At 38.4% G+C, this 20,565-nt stretch overlaps 1 protein-coding gene across 2 annotated transcripts in view; it reads left to right on the top strand.

Moving 5' to 3' along the window:
* lamc3 (laminin, gamma 3) overlaps positions 1 to 20,565 on the top strand; it is a 113,042-nt gene that overhangs the window by 30,425 nt on the left and 62,052 nt on the right. For both annotated transcript variants that reach the window (XM_065266769.2, XM_065266768.2), the window contains exons 4-7: positions 7,055 to 7,185; positions 10,770 to 10,936; positions 14,186 to 14,374; positions 15,922 to 16,039. In XM_065266769.2, coding sequence (XP_065122841.1) covers positions 7,055 to 7,185; positions 10,770 to 10,936; positions 14,186 to 14,374; positions 15,922 to 16,039 — 605 coding nt within the window. The remainder of the gene's footprint in view (positions 1 to 7,054; positions 7,186 to 10,769; positions 10,937 to 14,185; positions 14,375 to 15,921; positions 16,040 to 20,565) is intronic.

Raw genomic sequence — 20,565 nt, 5'->3', positions numbered from 1 at the left:
CCAAACCGGCAGAAGCAAATGAAGAGTAATTAACTGCATGCTGCCGTTTGCACAAAGAACCGCCAATAAGCCTTCTAATAATTAACCTTTCAAAGATTACTTCCATCCTGCCATGTAAATAATATCTCAAAGAGCAACCGGCCAGAGACAATTAGCTATAGTTCAGTTGGTATTAATCGGGAAAAAATAGCCAGACAAAATTAAAATCGAATGTGATATTTTCCTCATTATGGCATGCCGTCACTTTGAATGTCAATGCGGTTTAGCCGTATAATATTGGATTACTTTTATCAAGGTGGCAAGCTTTTTTCAATTGACTGAAATCAAAACATCTGTTTTGTCAGAGTTATCTACAGTACTGGTCAAAGTTCAGTCAGTACCTCCAGAAAAACGTTATTATGCGATCACATGATTCAATGCATAATCAGCCAAAGTCTGCATATTTATGCCTGGGCCACATTTTTTAAATACGCCGCACTTTCGCTGCATAACTTCTGCGTCTGATGTCTGCTCGCAAATTATGCAAGGTTTGCATGATTTCATAATCTCTGCATTTTCATAGCAAAAAGTCATATATATCTTAGCAGACAGTTGAAAAATGTTGCATTTACTTCACACATGCGCAGTCATGTCCCCTGTTGTCATGGCAATGTTAGGAAGTGACTTAATTATGTGACGTGAACATCAATGAAAAGCTGCAAACAGTTTTTGCAAGTTCACGCAATTTTTCCAAGTTCACACAATTTTTGGCAAGTTCCCGCAATTGCATTGCATAAAATTGCATCAATATCCAGCATATTCCATCGCTTTTTTTTAAGAAAACGTGCTGCAAGATCAAGGATTTTTGCCCGCAACAAAAAATAAAAAAAATTTTTTCTGGAAGGCCTGTTCCCTTTTTCCACATTTCAGAATAAAAGTAAACTTATCAATATGGAATAAAATTATGTAATTATAGGAATAATGTTGAGACAGTTCCATTTCGCTAAAATTTGCTAAATAATCTTTCTTATAAAGTAGTCTCTTAAAGGGGACATTGAAAATCAACTTTTTCAATGTTTAATTGCTACATTTGGGTCCCCAGTGCTTTTATCAACCTAGAAAATGTGAGATCAACCCAACTTAGTTTTGGTAAACAATTCTCTGCAAGCATGTGAAAAAATAGGTCATTGAAATTTGGCTCCTCTTGTGATGTCAGAAGGGGATAATTACGCCTCTAAATCTGCACTATCCAACCACAGCACTGCCATTTTGTGCAGAGATCATCTCTGGCATAGCCCTCTCTTGGTTCACCTCCTACCTCAACAACAGATCTCAATTCATATCCATCAATAACTGTATGTCTCACACCATACCTGTCAATCATGGAGTCCCTCAAGGCTCTGTGCTAGGTCCCCTTTTGTTTATTCTGTATATGCTTCCACTTGGATTTATCAATCATAATCACGGACTAAAAGTCAACCATTTCAAAAAACTTTTTTTAATAAACTTTAGTTTTCTAATAAAATTAATTAACAAAATGATTTCAAACATTTATACTTTCAAATGAATAAATCTTTAAGATCACGGAAACGCTATTTTTTTGTTTAAGTTTTAAATATGGCTATTTTTCTTACAAAATTGCATTGATTAATCTCAGAAGGCCTGTATTTACCCCCCTGGAGCTGTTTTGATTACTTGGTGAAGGATGGATGCACATTCTTTAGACTTGAAGGAAGTGGACCCTATTCTAACTGTTTAAGGTAGCCTGTACACCAAAGCGCTCACGCCAGCAGCCAGTGTATGTTTTCAATTGCTTCTTTTTTCCGAGCTGAGCATTGAGCGGCGAGAGTTGTAAAGTGTTCAACTTTAGGTGAATAGCTCAGCTCGCCAATGTCACTTCTCACTCAGGCATCCAATCAAAGTGGAGGAGGGGAGGGACAAATATCACAACAATGAACCGGTGCATCGCTCAACGACTGATAAACTAAGCAGAGGTACCACAGCAACAAAAGCGCTCCGTGTGTCTCACTGCAATGTCTCTCCAGTCGCGAGTGATTTCTTTGTGCTTCTGTCAGACAGTATGACGCGAGTGCCACACGCACACACAAAAGCACAAGGCATTATATTTGATGCGCTTTGTGGTATTCTTATACTGTAAATGATGCGATTGCAAACAGGACATCTATAACCTTATTTACTTGTGCCTGTCACTGAAAGTTCTCTCCAGACGCTAGTGATTTCTTTGTGCCTCCGTCAAACAATACAACGCTTTATTGTGATGGTTCCCCAACAAATATACTGCTGTCTATAAAGTATCTTTGCAGGTGAATGTCAATTTTTTTCCACTCTTCCCTAACCTTACCCCTTACAGTCTACTAATTATCTAAATATAGTTGCAAATTAATGAGAGTTCGTTGACGTGTGGTTGCAAAGTTATAGTTACAGTAGTAGAATGTCTAAAGTGGACTATCAAAATAAAGTGTAACCCAAAAAGCTGGCAAACGCATACAGTACGTGTTCCCCTGGCTTTTTAGCCGCATTTAAGTACTTTGGTGTGCACACCCAATTAAGGTTGGGAAAGCTAGGACATTTGCTAAAATAACTGAACATGTGTTTGTTTGAAAAAATTATTGACATATGTATCTCAGATGGCTTCATAGTGAGTAAACAATGTCCATAACTTTATCATTAAAAATAAATTAACAAAAATCTGTTACTATAGAAGTACATTCATTTTTCTTGTGTGTAAACTGATTTATCATTTGAGCTGTCATTAACGATTTTATGGAAAATATCAGTTTGACGTAATTTCCCTTCAATCCAAGTACATTACAGATAAGTAGGTAAAATAACCTTTTTCTTAAATTCTTTTAAATGCAGCTTTAAAATGGTTTGTGTTTAACCATATTCTGTTATCATACAGTGAAGACATAGATAAGTTGCAGTTGGGGATTATCTACCATTTTACTTCCTCATGGCACTTTGAATCAAATGTGCCTTTAATTTTAACCCAGGGAACATCCTTTAATGGCGTAGAGTCTGAGCCAATAAGCTGAGCTGTGAAGTGGCAATACGATTAATCACGGTACAAATACGGAGAGATGATAGAGCGCTTGCTAACACCGCCCTGACTCAAGCAGATAAACCAACAGGGTAAAGAAATCTTTGCATCTCTTTTCATTTCTGCTTGCTCGGTTTGTATGTTCTGCTTGTTTCATTTTGATCACCATCCCTATTGAATTAGACCCCCATTTATTGAAATGGGGCTTTGGGAGGAAGTTTTTAAGTTGGTGTCTCACAGAATAAATACACGGTTAACAGTGTGTGTCTGGTTGTACTGAGAAGCATTATCTCCATCTAAATCGAAAATAATATGCCACTTTTTTTGAAAGGCCTCTGAATGTTAGGTTAATAAATAAATGACTTGCTGTTTGCATTTACTGAGCCATAGCTCATACCGCTTAAAAATGAAATAAATAAAAGAAACATGAATCTAAATGTCATCTCAGGACCTGCTTGACACCCATGCATATATTAAGCTCTGCATGCTTATTTTGAAATATCCCCAGCCACTGAGGATCAGAAAAGTGATGCAGTTTGTGGGGATTTTAGGGACTAAGAATAGATTTGCCAGGCCCTTCTTGCAAATTTGTCTAGTGTACTATTGGAATTACACCAATCTCAGGGGCTGCCTCTCAGGTACGTGCCCATGCGATTGCCAGGCTTACCTGTCTTGTCAAACCACCTTTAGATATTTCTACTGTTTAGCCCAATAGAATAGAGTCAAAGGAGATCAGCTAACCACTCCATCTCTTCTAGTTTCTTTTTTCGCTCTGCAGTCCTCAAGTTATCTACGTTTATGATTCACATCACATTGTTTCTCCCCTTAAAAACATGATGCACAAACAATGAAAAACATAGGCAAGGGAAGACGCAGAGAGGATTGAGACAAAAACAAACTTTTAAAAAAGGGATAGGAATAAACTGTGCAGGATTGCGGATGATGGAACGAAAAGACAGCAGGGAAGATGAAGAATAATTTACACGGGGAGGATGGAGGGAGAAGAACAGAGGGACAATATTATGAAAACAGAAGCAAAGCCGGAGGAGCATTACTGGAGAGACAAAGAAACATGGATGGGGTTATTTGTTTCTCAGTTTTGTTTACTCAACTCTTCTGAATAGGAATGGAATTAGCAGCCCTCCGAGAGCAAAGTTGGATTTGCTTCTAGTGTTGTGCCGGCCAACTCTTTTCTTTCCTTTATCCTGGTCTCTTGTTCCACAGAATGAGAGATGCATGCAGTCACCTTCTGTACGCCGAGTTGTCACGCATGCTCATAACCCATTAACATGAACAGAACAGGAGTCAACGGGCAAACAACCGATAAGGACGGCTAAACTCTGTTCCATTCACACAAGATGCACACACAGACTTGACCAGACTTGTATAACATGGTAATATTTACACAGGCAAAATAAAATCACCCATCATTATTTCCAATTTATTTTGTCTCATGTGCAAACACATGAATAAACAAACAGGCACCAACCTCAGAAGATCTGACCTTGCACTATAAAATTAATGGTTGACATAATGGGTCCGACTTACTGACAAGACATGCAATGAAAAATTAGCATTGAAAGGCGTGGACACAGTTACTTTTGCTGACTGATCTTATTGCAAATGCATTTGTAGGAGTTTTCCTTTCAGATCTGATGCAACATTTGTGGGAGGAGAGTATTTAAATGAATCATGCAGCAAAATTTACTAAGGTTTGTGCTCGTCAGTTTACTGGTATTTGCACCATTATTTAAAGGAACAGTATGTAGGATTGTGGCCAAAACTGGTACTGCAATAACAAAACTTGTGGCTAAAACTGGTACTGCAATCACACAACTGGTGGCCAATACACAAAATGACAACATAAACATTAGTTGAGGGCTGCAACTCCACTTTTTAAATGACAATATCCTGGCCGGACCACTGTTGTCAGTGATATAAGTATTTGAAATGAAATGATTTCTTAATGTCTAGTGACATATCAGGGCCATTTTATGATTAATTGATATACATTTCTTACATACTGTTCCTTTAACGCCTTAAACCCATTGCTATAATTTGCACTGCTCTTGCTAGATTGCGTTGGTCATTCTGTGAATGCAGTTTTCGTGCCTGTGTTCTTTAAAGTCACAATGAAATTGAAACTAAGAACTTCAATTAATTTGGAATATTGTGGTATTTTCAAATGACTTATCTGTGAGCTTTATTGTTTTTTAAAAATTCTCCTTCTACTCGAACTCTCTGCCGCCTTTGACACCATTAACCACTCCATTCTACTACAACGCCTACAACATATTGGCATCTCTGGCACAGCCCTCTCTTGGTTCACAAGAGAACAACAGATCTCAATTCATATCCATCAATAACTGTATGTCTCACACCATACCTGTCAATCATGGAGTCCCTCAAGGCTCTGTGCTAGGTCCCCTTTTGTTTATTCTGTATATGCTTCCACTTGGATTTATCAATCATAATCACGGACTAAAATTCCACAGTTACACAGATGACACACAACTATACCTAAGCACCAGATCCACCAGTATTAACCATCACAAACTGCCTGTCTGCAATAAAATTCTGGATGAATGCCAACTTCCTTAAACTCAACTGCAATATATCGGAAATCATAATCATCAGTCCCAAATCACTCCTTCCCTCCTCCCAAGATTTCACTCTATCTGTCGATGGCCATACAGTTACCACCTCTCTCCAGATCCGAAATCTTGGTTTCATTTTTGACCCCACACTCACATTTAAGCCTCATATCCATCACAACACCAAAACTGCCTTTTTCCACCTGCGTAATATTGCTTGTCTACGCCCCACTATCCACATCTGCTGCTGAAATCCTCATCCATGCATTTATTACATCAAGACTCTACTATTGCAATAGTCTCCTATATGGTCTTCCTTCCACTGATTTACAAAAGCTACAATATGTTCAAAACTCTGCTGCCCATCTCCTCACCCACACCCGCTCCAGAGATCATATCACCTCTGTATTCTGACAGCTTCACTGGCTCCCTGTACAACAGCGCATTCACTACAAAGTTCTACTCATCACCTACAAAGCCCTCAATAACTTAGCCCCTCCATACCTCAAAAACCTCTTACAGCATCACCGCCCTCTCCAAAGTCTCCGCTCTACCGATTTAAACCTTCTCAAACCTATCACCAAATCAAAACACAGAACTTTGGGGGACAGAGCCTTCGCCATTGATGCCCCCACCCTTTGGAACTCACTTCCTATCCACATCAGAAACTCAGACTCACTGATCACCTATAAAAAACTGCTTAAAGCTCACCTGTTTCAACTAGCATACAACCTAAATTAGCAATCTTATTTTTGTTTGTTTCATTTGTAAAGCGTCTTTGTGTTCTTTGAAAAGCGCTATATAAGACTTATGTATTATTATTATTATTATTATATTTAATCATAGACGCAAACTCATCCACTCCTCGTAACAATCTCTCTTTTCTTCCGGTCAAGAGAAATATGAACAAACGTTGTCTAAAAGAGATTAGGATAGGATGGGGAATGCGCATAAAATAATAGATTCCTCAGCAATCTATCATCATAGGATTAGTAAGCAATACATTGATTATCGGAAAATCAGGGCATCTGTGATACTGCTGTTATTGTGAGTCATGTATCAAATTGTATTGTGAGGTACCCTGCGATTCCCACTTCTATTTTAAAAGCTGTTTCACTTAAAAATACGATTGGGAAAATAAGACAATCGCTATTTATGTTTCATGGACTTTAACATGCGCCTTCTCAGTTCCACTCTCATTGCTGCTTTTTTGAAATTGCACTCATATGCTATTTTGCCCTGTGTAGTAACTATGGCCCTAAGGGTTAACAATTCTGAGAATTTAAAGCTGTGTTAACACTCTTTATCATTGCACAAACAAGCGAACCATATGATCTTACAAGACACAAAAAAAACAAGAACATACTGGCACCAAAGTATTGGGCGCTCAAACTCTTTTTTTGTATCTTTCTCTGTTTAGGACTGGGTGACAGCTACAGATATCCTCATCTCTCTGGACAGACTGAACACTTTTGGTGACGAGTTCTTCAAAGATGCCAAAGTGTTGCGCTCATATTTTTATGCCATATCTGACTTCTCTGTGGGGGGCAGGTAAAAAATACAACACAACAACTAGTGAAATATGACCTAAGAGAGACAACATTGAAAATCTGTGTTTTTGTTGTTTTGTTTTCCATTTAATCAAATGAAAACTTTTTTAACTTTATTTTTAAATATGAATACAAGTTCCAAGTGATTAACTAATCATAAACTTTGACAGGAATAGTGACTTGCATACAGAAGTACCAAAAATAGGAGAAAGAAAAACATACAACATTGTTATGAGAGAGAGAGTGAGAGAGAGAGAGCGAGTGAGAGAGAGAGAGCGAGAGAGATAAAGCAGGGAATAAGTAAAAACTCTTTACTCATCAATTCAACTTTAATGCACATACAAACATTATAACAGGTGTCAATCCTTTAGTAGAAAAGACTTTGGGACAACACTTGGAATATCCTCAGATCATGCTGGGATGTGTTAAACAACTTGGGACATCCTCAGATCATGCTGGGATAATATGGACTTTCAGGTTTTTACAAACTTGGGAAGTTTATGTTATCTTGAGTCAAAATGCTCCTGGATATTTCATTTGTTTTTTTGTTTGTTTTTAATTTCAAAAAGGGGAGGAGCCACACAATATGTCCCGCCCTGAGTTTAAAGGGGCGGTGAATTTGTCGATTTTATTGTTTTATACTGTTGCCTGATGTCTACTTCTGATGTCCGCGTGGTTTTTACATTCAAAAACATCAAAAACAATAAGTAATAGGCTATTTTGTAACATAGATTAGTGGCTGTCTGGAGAAATGGTTCGTTTGAAGGGGCGGGCCGCATTGAAGACCTGGACGTAAACACCCACTGCTATGATTGGACGTCTTCGTTCCCCGTCATTACATGTGGGGAAATGTTTTAAAAACATTAATGTGATAAAAATAGCAGCCGAACACAAATATGTTTGAGCCACAAAAGATTCTGGGTGCTAAATATGATACGCATAAATGACAATACGTATATTAAAGTAGAAACAAAACTCGACGTGACTAAATTACCGTATACAACACAGTAAGCGCGCATCAGAATCTAAACTGCGGCTAATAAATCCTTATCAATAACTTTGTATAATTCGATTGTGCTTGTGAGGTTGCTTTTACATTCACGTAATGTTAAATACCACAGTTATATGATAAAAAATAAGCTTTGTTGAGTGTTTGACCTTTCAAACGTAACTCGCCTAAATTACCGTATACAACACAGTAAACGGGCATCAGAATCTAAACTGCGGCTGATAAATCCTTCATTATAAATAACACTGTATATTTCTACCGTTAAATTACAGTCGTGTTGTTAAGTGGTGTATCTTTATTAATCGTTTAATGTTTTTAGTACATTAAAACAGTCAAACATACGTGTTTAGACACGGATGTTACAACAGACATATCAAGCGATCTCTTCTAACAAAGCAATAGTGAAACGCAGTAACTTAAATAAAGTAAAATGTCTTACTGTGTATAATGCTGTGTCATTGTTGTCAGATCCAATATAAGTGGTGCTTTTAATCACAGTCTCTCTTCAAATCCAGCATCGACTTCTTTCCAAATAAATCCGTGTACACAAAGTTAACAAACACTCCCCACACGAGCTGGAACTTCTTAAAAAGCAAACTTTTTCCAGGCATTTAATGTTATGTTCCAAGCCTCTGAATTAAAGTATTTAGCTTCTGTGTTGTTCCCACGCGGTTCTTCCACAACCGAAAATGCGTTTCCAGTCTTTCATAACAGATCACCGCGTCAAAATAAAAGTCTCTCAGAAAAAATGTATTTAAAAGTCATTTTGGTTACATTTGTCAATCTTTAAAGACATATTTACTTGTTGAGACACACGTGTGTGACGCGAAGCTGTGGGCGGGACTTCAAAAGTGGTCCTTGTATTTGGCTATGGGGCGGTACTTCAATTCTACTTTGACGTCATAGATTTCCGAATTCCACACTGGCTTGTTTTACTGGCTTGGTGCCAAAAACTGTTATATTTCAGTAGCACGGACGTTTTCAGTTCTGAAACTTGCAGGATGTTCATTTATGTATGATGACCTCTTATATAACAAATTATCAAGTTAAAATTGAGTATTTGATTCACCGCTCCTTTAAGTGGAATTTCCATGAATGCATTGAACAAAGCCATGCATTTCAAGGCTCTTTATAGGGTCTTTAACTTGAAAGGGGTGCACCCAATACTAAAGGGCTCGTTGTAGTTGTGCGTACATCCTAAAAAGTAGCAACGACGGCATAGGCTATGCGTCGGTTTTCATATATACTTTTGCATCGTCGTCCGCGTTGACATGCAAATACATGCGCAGACCACTGGTATGCAGTATCCTCCTGCGCCACCACAGTAGCCGCTTAACCGCCAAAGAAGCAGCAGCTTGCTCAGTTAACCCACAGACGAAGAAGAAGAAACAGCTTGTTGTGTATGTTTTGAGAAGACCAGCAGTGATGGAAGTAAATAAACAGTGACTTTTTTTAAATCACTCCTCAACTTGGCTCATCTTTGTTCTCACAGTCACAAACGGAAATACATATGACACAGTTTTTTACCTAACGGGAGGGATTCTAGTGGACCAATCACAGCGCTCGATGTCTGCATAGAATAAATTGGACTTAACATTCCTAGTTGATGCTTATTTTGTAATTCAAGTTATTTTTTTACCAAAACCGTCATGCGTGACATTCATATGCAATAGAATACAATATAATCAGTGACAATAAAAGCATTTTTTCAGACCTTTGGAACTCTGTTTTTGTAACATCCATTAAAGATTACATGCATCTGGTTGCCAGATGTGTGATGCCACACATAAAGACGGGAAAACAGGATGAGGATGAGAATAAAATTAAAATGTCCACAAAGAGACTGATGAATGAGAGAGATATTTGTGAGTGAGTTGTGTGCTGCAGGGCCAATTTTTTTCTCACCTAGTTTATCTGTAGAGTAAACAGGATGAAAAGGATATGTGTATTTTTGTGTATGCACAGATGTTTTGCCATCTGTGTATTGTGATTGTGTGTTTCTGCAATTGTATACTGGGGTGCATGTCTGGTTTTGGTTTCATTAATTGAAAACAGTCTGGTCTTTATTCTGATTATTCTGTTTTTTTATAATAAAATACACGTTAATCAGGTCATGTAGTGGTCAAACAGTTGACGCACACACCAAGCATAATAAGTAACAATGTCTAGAGCCTAGACATTGTTACTTATTATGCTTGGTGTGTGCGTCAAATTCTCACCAATAACCCCCTAACCAAGCACAGTCTAGACTCTAGACTGTGCTTGGTTAGGGGGTTATTGGTGAGAATTTGTATATTAATCTATTGTAATCTTTCTTTGTTTTATTTTTAAAAGTATTTATATGGTCTGCAGATTATTACAGTAGTCTCATTTAAAGGTCCCTACAGTATTCCAATATTTGCCCTGTATTTTGGTGAAATATTCAACCAATTTTTAATGTAACCTTTTAACCAGTATACTGTTGTTTTGTTTTAGTTTCCTGACTAATATCCACCCAAACACTTGTCTTATAAGACATTTACAAAGGTAAATAGTAAGCAGGTAATGTTAACACTGTGATCTCGCCATGATTTCAGGTGCAAGTGTAACGGTCACGCCAGTGAGTGCGGAACCAATGAGGAGGGACGTCTGGTTTGTGCTTGTGAGCACCATACCGCAGGGGTCGATTGTGAACGCTGCGCTCCGTTCTACCAGGACCGCCCATGGGCACGGGCCACTGCTGACTCAGCCAACCAGTGTGTGAGTGAGTACTAGCCTACCAGAAGCCTTTCTATTTATGAAAGAGAGTTCTGTTTATAATTGGAGACTGTGAAATTAAAAAAGTACAAAATACATTTGCAAAAAGTATATTTTATAAATAATGTATAAGGAACAGCAAGGTCATCATGGGTTTTATTCCCAGACAACACACAACTGCACAGCTGGTTTTGGATTAAAGCATACAGGTAAACAAATGGCAATATTTAAAAATGTGTGTCTTAGAAAACATTACTTAGGTCTATATATATATTTTTTTGTCTTATTAAAAGTTTTATAAGTTTGAGTTTGGCCTGTTTTACACATTTTTTATTTGCGATACCTGGGTGGCGTGCATTCACTTCGCTGCCCATATTAACAATCACAGCATTCACACTGCATGAGTCCCAGAGGCGGTACAAATACAGAGATTTAGCGCTAAGATTTTTGCCTTACCTTACACCTTGAAATGTTTTAACACATACGAAATTGACTATAAACTTATTAACACATAATTTTATTTAAAGGCACCTTATATAAAATGGAAATGATAAGCACACCACACACAAACAGATTTTCAACCAGAGTCTCAACTGTGAACTCTCGCGGCCAAAAATTACTTCACAGTAAACAATCATGGCGGACAACAGAAAAGAAATGACATAAAATGTGCTTTCGAACATCTCTGATGTCTACAGGTATCTCACTTTGGACTGTTCCTGCCATGACTGTAGTTGTTATGGTTTGTCTATCAGCTCACTTTCTGATTGGATATTGTTTCGTTTCACGTGATAATCTCAAGAGCGTGCATGGGTTTGTCCTTGGGGATTTCCGAAACGTTTAATATTTGCGATTCACAATTGGGGTGGCTCCGAAGTTCTTCCGATCAGTTTCGGACAATCTTAACACACCTCACACCAAGGGAAAATCTGATAAAATAATCTGTACAACCATCAAGATAATCGGGACATAGTTTGTCGGAAATTGCCCAAAATCAGCACAAAATTATCTTTTGGTGTGTACCCAGCAACACAATCAGAGTTAAGTTAGAAAATGTCCTGACTGTTCCCAGGTTTATAATGGTAGTAAATGGTGCTTCTGATTTAAAACCAAAAAATCGATCCCTTACAAAAGTAATCCAAATGGTGAAGGGCACTCAATGTAATTTTGAAAAAAATAAAACTTTACAGACTAAATTAGCTAGCTTCTGGTAACGGCCGACGCATGTTCAGAAGATAGTATAGCGACTTAGTAAAGAAGACATAAGAGAGATGAGACGGCGCATCCTACATCATATGCTGTAAATGTAACTTTGTATAGTTTACCATTTACCCTCACATCACATCTACGAAAGTGGCATTTAAGAAAATTCTGTGAGTGTGTGTGTGTGTGTTGCTTTAGTGGAAGACTGTAATTGGCTATTCTGACAAACCCATAAGGCGAGAAAAGCATGTTAATTATTTTCTTTCTGTATCCCGCTAAGCCCCACGTTCCATTAATTAACTTCAGGTTTCTGTGGTCAACAGATGGGTTTCTGTTGTTTCTGTTGATAACTGTTGTTCCTTCTGATCAAAGTGGATTTAATGAATAAACAAGTTTTCATAAGCGTAAGCGGCATCAGTTGGTAAAGAGGTGAAATGGACCATTGATGCATTCCACGCATGGTTGCGTCACAAAGTTTTTGTGCCAAGTGTATCATTTGCATGGCATGCTGTGAGTTCTACCACCATATGTCTCTTGTAAAACTTCATTTAACAGATATGTTAATTGACAAAGGACGTCTGTTTTACCCCCTTGTCTAAAAGAGGCACAAACAGTGCGAGAGAAATTATGCGCATTTAGCTGGCGAACATTAAAAAAGGCTTATTTTTCCTTCTCTGGAATCGTTGCAGCCCTTCACAAGGTTAATACCCTAGTTTTGATATCTGAAATGAAAATGTTTTATGTTTTACGCTGCTATATATATATATATATATATATATATATATATATATATATATATATATATATATATATATATATATATATATATATATATATATATATATATATGCTTAGCATGACTCTCTGCTGACATTTAAGTGTGCCATTTTTCAAACATAGGAAATGGCACAACCTAAAGATGTTTGAAGATTACATTTACACATCTTCTCTTTTGCAATGTCTGGATTTTTATATGTGATCTGTAACCCAGCTAAAATATTTTTTTTTGATTAACAAATTTCTATATTAAATCATCCTACTGTACATAATGTAGTAAACAACCTATAAAATGTTACGTTGAATCTAAAATATTGCATAAGGTCATGTCAAAGATGCTCATTGTCTTATAATTAAATGATCACACTTACTGTAGGTTCACATTTGGTCATTCTGTCATATTTAATGCTGCTAGTTTGCGTTGCGTGTTTTCTCAAACCAGTTTCTTGAACATCCCCAAACAGAGCAAAGTGCCACAGAGCCATAAATATGTATACTTTTGGGCTAAAATAGCTTAAAATGGCTTTCATATAGTCTGTGTAAATTATGCTGGTAAAGAAAAAACATTACAATGTACATTTCAATGGATGCCACTTTACTATGCATTTTATCATTTGGTCAGTATTTGAGTATCAATAACTGTTCATTGTAAACTTTTGACTATACATCTTTATATGGTCTTTTTGTACCTCATAATTCGGTTCTGAACAGGTTAATAATTGTTTCTCACAATCTTCTGTGCCACGCTTTTGGTATAATGGTGGGTAATCCTTTTCTCAGCGGCAGCTCCAGAAACCAGGCCCCATTAGAGTGTGGTAATGTGATAGTTATTGCAGAGTCAATAGACTGGTGGATTGTAATAAAACAGGTAATGTCCCACAATGCCCCCCTGGGTGACTGGTGCATAAAAAGCTGGGTTTCGAAATTCTGATTTGGTGATATGATAATAAGGAAAATTGTTATCTCACAGGCCTGTGGCAGGGGAGCTTATTAGGGTGGTTGGTGTTTGTGTTACTACGTGATATAATGCTTAATAAAATTGAACAAGCTGTTGTAAAGTTTAACTAAAGGTTTTATTAAACTGGCTACTATTTTTTTTTTGTCAGATGCATTCATTCATTCATCCATCATTTACTATTTTTATCTTATTTTGTTTCATCTGTTTTACCCCGTGCTCATTCTGGCCCATTTATAATGTTGTACTTTTTCAGTCAATTTATTCTACTCCCCCATGTCAGTTTTATTCATGTGTTCCTCAATTGACACTTTTTCTCAGGGTGTAACTGCAGTGGTCGTGCTGATGAATGTGTGTTTGATGTGGAGCAGTACCGCAGCACAGGACACGGGGGGCGCTGTGTTGGCTGCAGGGGAAACACAGCTGGCCCTCACTGTGAGACATGCAGAGAGAACTTCTACAGATCATCACCACAGCAGCCCTGTCAAAACTGCAACTGCAATGCCTTAGGTGACTCAAGCATACACACACACACACATAATGTTTGCACACATGCACGTTATGTAGTCTTGTGTGTAATGAGTAGTTCTCAATTTATTTCTTATTCTTGGTTCTTAGGGGCTTATCACACCAAACACGCTTTAAGAGCATGGAAACGCAAGGCTTTTTACATTGCTAGGCAACCACAGAGTCAGCTGTCTTGTCAATCAAATATTGACGCGTGAGCGCTCTTTTGCTGTCATATTAGCAGAAACTTTACCTTGTTTGAGGGTAAGAGGTGCACAAACATGCAGGAGAGAGAGAGCGAGTGGAGTCCGGTTCTTCAAAGCAACTGTAAACTTCCCTCACCACAACGTAAGGCCCGGCTCTCCCCTGATTCGATTGGACAATGGAAAGACGTAAATGACGTCGGCTGCTTTTCCACTCTCAGCGCTCCTTCAAAAACGCGTGCTGCGACCGGCGGCAACAACCCACAAGGCGTTTGGCGTGCATACGCTCACTGCCCATAGTATATCATTCAAAGAAGACGCCTGCAACTGCCATAAACGCGTTTGGTGTGATTGGCCCCTTATTCTGCATTTTTATTTTTTGTCTATTTAAAATTATTATTTTATAATAATGCATTTTTTAACAGTGTGTAAGCTCTACATGGTTAAAAGGACAAAGCAATACATAACTCACCTATTGTGTAGGACTTTTAGTAGTACCTTGTTTTAGCTCATGTAATCGTAAATGCTTTAAATCTCACACATACATCACCACCATGCTCATGCAAAATCAGTAAATAATAATATTCAGTTCTAAAGTATGTGCACATGAGAAAATAAGAGTATCTCTTATTTTTTCATCTTTGTCATAATAGATAACCGTATAAGTCATATTCAGTTCACTTTAAAAATGCTGGGTTATTTTCAACCCAGCATTGGGTCAAAAAGGGACGAGTTGGGGGTTAAATTAACCCGGAAAATGTTTATATTTGACCCAACAATGCGTTAAAACAACCGAGCATAGGTTAAATTACAGCCCAAGGGGCTATGCTCGTCACTTTTTGACCCAAAGCTGGGTTAAAAATAACCCAGTATTTTTTAAGAGTGTATGTTTGTTTATATGTGTGTTCTTTAAAATATTGGTGATTTAAAGTTTTTTTGCTCTTCACAATGTAAGTGAAACTTGACTCTTTTAGCAAAAAGAAGCAATACGTAGGACTGCAGGATATCACAAATCAACAAGAATACTGTGTTTATTATTATTTTAAACAGTATGCCCTGCCTGAAGCTATAACATTTTAAATATGAAGTTGCATTCAGAAAAGGTGTTAATTAATTTATATTTACCAAATATATGATATAAAATCAAGCTTTATCAATATATCATTACGCACTATGTCCATCTTATATCTAAAATATTAGCTATTGCTTCAGGTCACAGACTGTATGCGGAAACTATTATAATTTATTGATCAAAAATAAGTGTAAGAAACTACCCATGCACTCATTAAAAACCCAAGAGATGTGAAGGACTATGTTAAAATCTGTTCACTCCTTCTCTCTCTTCAGGTTCCATGAGTTTGCAGTGTGATAACAAGGGAGTATGTGTGTGCTGGCCAGGTGTTTCTGGTGTAAAATGTGACATTTGCAAGTCTGGTTTCCATTCTCTCAGCCCTGGTGGATGCAGGTAATAATAGATAATCGCTTCCAAAAATTTGTCGAAAGGGATAAACATCACACTGAGAAATAGCTTTATTCTTATACAAATATTCTGTGCAAAGCAGAATTGGGTCAATAAACATTAATTAAAAAGTGCAAAAATAAAATTCTGGAAAGACTGTGTGATTCTGACTCCATTATAACATTAAGCTATATAAAGGCTTGCCGTATTAGTTTAGCACAGCAAACAAAAACATTATCCTTATTTAGCTGCCCTGTATCTTCAGTCTAAAATGTTCACTAACATCTATTAAAGGACAAGTTCGGTATTTTACACTTAAAGCCCTGTTTTCAGATTATTTATGATGAATTAGAACGGTTTTGACTGATATTTGGACATATGATGCTGGCCCGAGAATTTGTGGGTGTTTGTTGTATCAGCCCCCACCTCTATAACGGCTGTATAGGTGCACTGGAACATTCCTTCCTAAAATGCATTAAACTTTTGTTTACAAAGACGTGAAACTCACCGAGTGGTCAGGGGGGTGTTCACTGATATGCTCACAAAAATCCCTGTAAAAGATGCTTTCCAACAGGTTTTATCGTCGTTTTTGTCCAACTCCAGTGACTTGTATTAGATGTGCTGTGAGGTATGGTATTACTCCGCCACCGGGAACTTTGTTTGTATTCTTGCGATTGGCAAGGGCGGATTATCGCCACCAACTGAGCTGGAGAGTCTATTATTCAAGCTCTCAGCAGAAGAATATACGGATGTAAGGCGTTGAGAAAAATAGGTCCACAAGTTTACAACGAATGGTAAAACAGCTGTTGGAAAGCATCTTTTGCAGCGATTTTTGTGTGACCATATCAGTGAACACCCCTGACCACTCGGTGAGTTTCACGTCTTTGTAAACGAAAGTTTAATGCATTTTAGGAAGGATTGTTCCTGTGCATCTATAAAGCCATTGTGGTGGCTGATACAACAGAAACCGAAAATTCTCTGGCCAGCATCATATGTCCAAATTTCAGTCAAAACCGTTCTATTTCATCATAAACAATCTGAAAACAGGACTTTAAGTGTAAAATACTGAACTTGTCCTTTAACATCTGCGAATCCCCCTTACACTAAGACAGGGTTCCCACATGGTTTTAAAGCCTTATAAACAAAGTGGCGGAGACAGAAAGTGTATGATGAGCAGGCCTCTAAAAATCGCACCAGAGAATGCACATCATGCAAATCGTACCATAAGCTTTATTTTAGGTGTTGTGATCTGACTGTATACTGTGGGTTTGTTGAGAAACAAACCTTACATTTTGTTTTGCTTAAGCAAAAATCTTTTCTGGGTTAATTTAATTCAGCTAAATGCCCGTGGCATCCCTAAGCATTGCCATGTTCTGAAACATACTGTAGAGGACCCAGAAGCGAAAACAATCAGCACTTTTTTACGTTTTTACTCTCTTTACTTCAATGCTGCTCTCTGCTGCAGTGCACTCTGCGCACTTAACTAAGGCCCTGTCCCAAGTGGTGCACTTTATGTGGACTTTCGGTCTTGTGACCTTAAATTGCGCATGCTGTCTTAGTCTACGAGTCCTTAGGGTGTCCCATTTGTCATTTTTACGCTCCGAAGTGTGCTCATCAGCGCCCCCTTTGCAGCCTTGATGCAGTCTTCGGTGAAGCCTGCACTGCTGCAGGCTTCATGCACTTTACCAACCCAGAAGTCCTGGTAAAAAAGAGGATGGAAGGAGTTCACACTAATGGGCAACTTCTCTACCAAAGTCCGGCGTGACGCTCGAGTCTGTCCCAAAATACAATTCCAGTGCACCCTCGTGGACTCACGTCAAGGATCCCTAAAGCCCGGGATACACTGCACGATTATTGGCTGTCCCAGACGAAAGATTGCTATCGTGAAACAATCATCGTGATTTCTGTGATCGTGGCTCTTCATCGGTGGTCCTATGTCGTACAATGAGAGAGGTTCAAAGACTGCTGTTTTCCCGGTCTTGCGTCCAAAGATAGCCTACGATAGTTTTCTGACAGTGTCAGAAATTCGGCATGATCACCGCATGATGTTTGCTGCTACGACCTGCGTACTGGTATTTGTTTACCACGAGCGCATGCTGGTGAAGCTGCACTAACATGTGACGCAGCCACCGAAGCTTTTGTGTCATCATGGTACAGTCACCATGCCTGTCGTGCCCGAGTTTAAACGATCCATGTCACACAGTGTGATAAGTTAATGATCTTATAGGAGTGCAAAAATCTTGCAGTTTATTACGGGCTTGAGGGGGTGCATTACATGATGTCATCAAAGAGTGGACTCTGAGGAAGTCCACAATTCCAGTGTGTGCCATTTGGGACAGGGCCTAAAAAAAAACCCTTTAGCTCTTCAGATAACAGCAGCAATTGGCAGACAGAAAGCAAAAGCCAAAAAGCGCAATTTGTATTCTTTCATTATTTTTTTTGCGCAAATGGTTGAGGAGTTACAGTTAAATCAATAGCAGTAGAATCAGAGCCCTTTAGCAACAGTTTCGTCAACTACGTTCACTCCAATGGATTGTATAGAAATACATTTGAATCAAATCACTTTGTGCATTAGTTTGTAGTGGATTATTTCTCATTAGATTAGTACATTTAGGGGATGTTAGTAGAAACGGCAGGCTAGAACAGACTGACAATACCGTTAGCAACACATGACAAACCACGAACAGCCTTTTAATGGTACATTTTGTTTTCTTAATGCAGATTCATCAATTATTGTTTAATTAACAAGGCTATTAAACACAATGGCGGTACATAGTGACTATTTATGCATAAAACATATGGGTGGAGTGTTTTTGGCACTGTGATTCTGCTGGTTTATTAAATTAAATGCAATAAATTAATTTATTAATAACTTAAAAATGGATATATTGATAAGTCCAGAGATTAATAATAATTGAATGTGATGAAGATGGCATCTTAAGATGTTCATATTAACAACAAAAAGAAAACAACACAGAGCCAGTGGTATTATTATAATTTATAATAAACTTAACATGCCTTATGCTGAGTTTACACCAATCGCTTTTCGGGCGTCAAAATCGCGTCTACCGCGCGTGGTTTTCCGCTTGAACAATTTAGATGCATTCACGCGTGTAGAGCAGAGTAGACGCTCGGAAAAAGCAAGCATTTGACGCGCGTCAGAGGCAAACTCCGCTTCTTGTGGGAGGGACAAGTGCTATGCGGTTGTCTGTTTGCAAGATGACTGATGGTGATTTGTGCATTTATCAAGAGAGTTACCAGTTTGTATTTGGTAACCTTACTATAGGGGGAAAATAAACGATGCGGGTCGATAAACATCACGTGACTCCCCAATGTCACGTGACTGCCCAATGTCCATACTGACACTCTTCCAAGCAAGGTCCTTTTTATTCCTGTCTCCACTATAGAAATAAGAACTTGTGTCGTATAGCTCCAGGTGACTGCTTACGGACAATATCAAGCGTTGGTTGAATGAGTGACTCCGGGCGGGGCTGCCACAGCAGCAAGCAGGCTCCTGATTGGTTAACGCGGTGCGAAATTCCGCCAAAGTTCAAATATTTCAACTCGGGCGTCAGCCGCAAATTCGCGTGAACCGCAAAATGCACAAAAAGCACCATTCGCGCGTACCGCGCACAACGCTCAATTCAATTCAATTCAAAACGCCACTTCACGCGCGGAAACGCGTCTTCCTCGCCGCGCCGAACGCCTCTTCCGCGCCGCGGGACCTCTTGATGCGCGTCAACGCGTCTTCACATTGACTTAACATTGAAATCACTCGCGCTTCACACCTTTACCGCAGTTGGTGTAAACACAGCATTATGAGTCTATTTTTAATCTTGATCTTTGTGTATTTATAAACAGGCACAAAATATATACACAGCACACAGTCAACATGCATAAACATTATAAGCTTACACACTTGTTGTCAGGATCCCAAATGTTATTAATTGTATTTTGTCTTGTTTGGTGCCAGGATCCTGACACCCCCGTATACATGTTCTGTGTTTGTGTGGAGAGTCACGTGACCTGTGTGATGTGTGGCACGTGCTCTCCTGTCTTTAGTCTTAACCTTACCCTCCTGTTTCCAAATTATGTATGATTAGTTTCCTCACCTGTTTGTTATTGTCCCCTAATTAGTTTCCCTATTTATATGCCATTGTGTCTCTTGTCTTTGCCGGATCATTGTGTGTGTGACACCGTCAGGAGTCTTTGTCTTGTTTTGCCCTGGTTGTTATTTAATTCTTGTCTTGTTTACCCCCTCGAGGGAATTTTTTTTATATAATAAAAGTCTTTTGGGTTGAGAGCTGTCTGCACTTGGGTTCATCCACCACCATTCCTGACACTTGTGTGATGAATTTTAAAGTGAAATGAAAGTAGCGATCGTCTTATTTTCCCTGTGGTGACGTATATCCGAGTGAAATCGGCTTCTGAAATATAATAAGGTTAATTTGACATTTTTCTATAACTGAATCAATAAAGTAGAATGTTTAAAGAATTTCTGGGATCATTCGAATGCAATGTGTCATGTTGGT

Source organism: Paramisgurnus dabryanus, chromosome 5, assembly GCF_030506205.2.
Source record: "Paramisgurnus dabryanus chromosome 5, PD_genome_1.1, whole genome shotgun sequence".
In the NCBI taxonomy this organism is placed as follows: domain Eukaryota; kingdom Metazoa; phylum Chordata; class Actinopteri; order Cypriniformes; family Cobitidae; genus Paramisgurnus; species Paramisgurnus dabryanus.
Note: the sequence above shows the minus strand (reverse complement) of the source record. Positions and strands in the feature narration are given on the sequence as shown.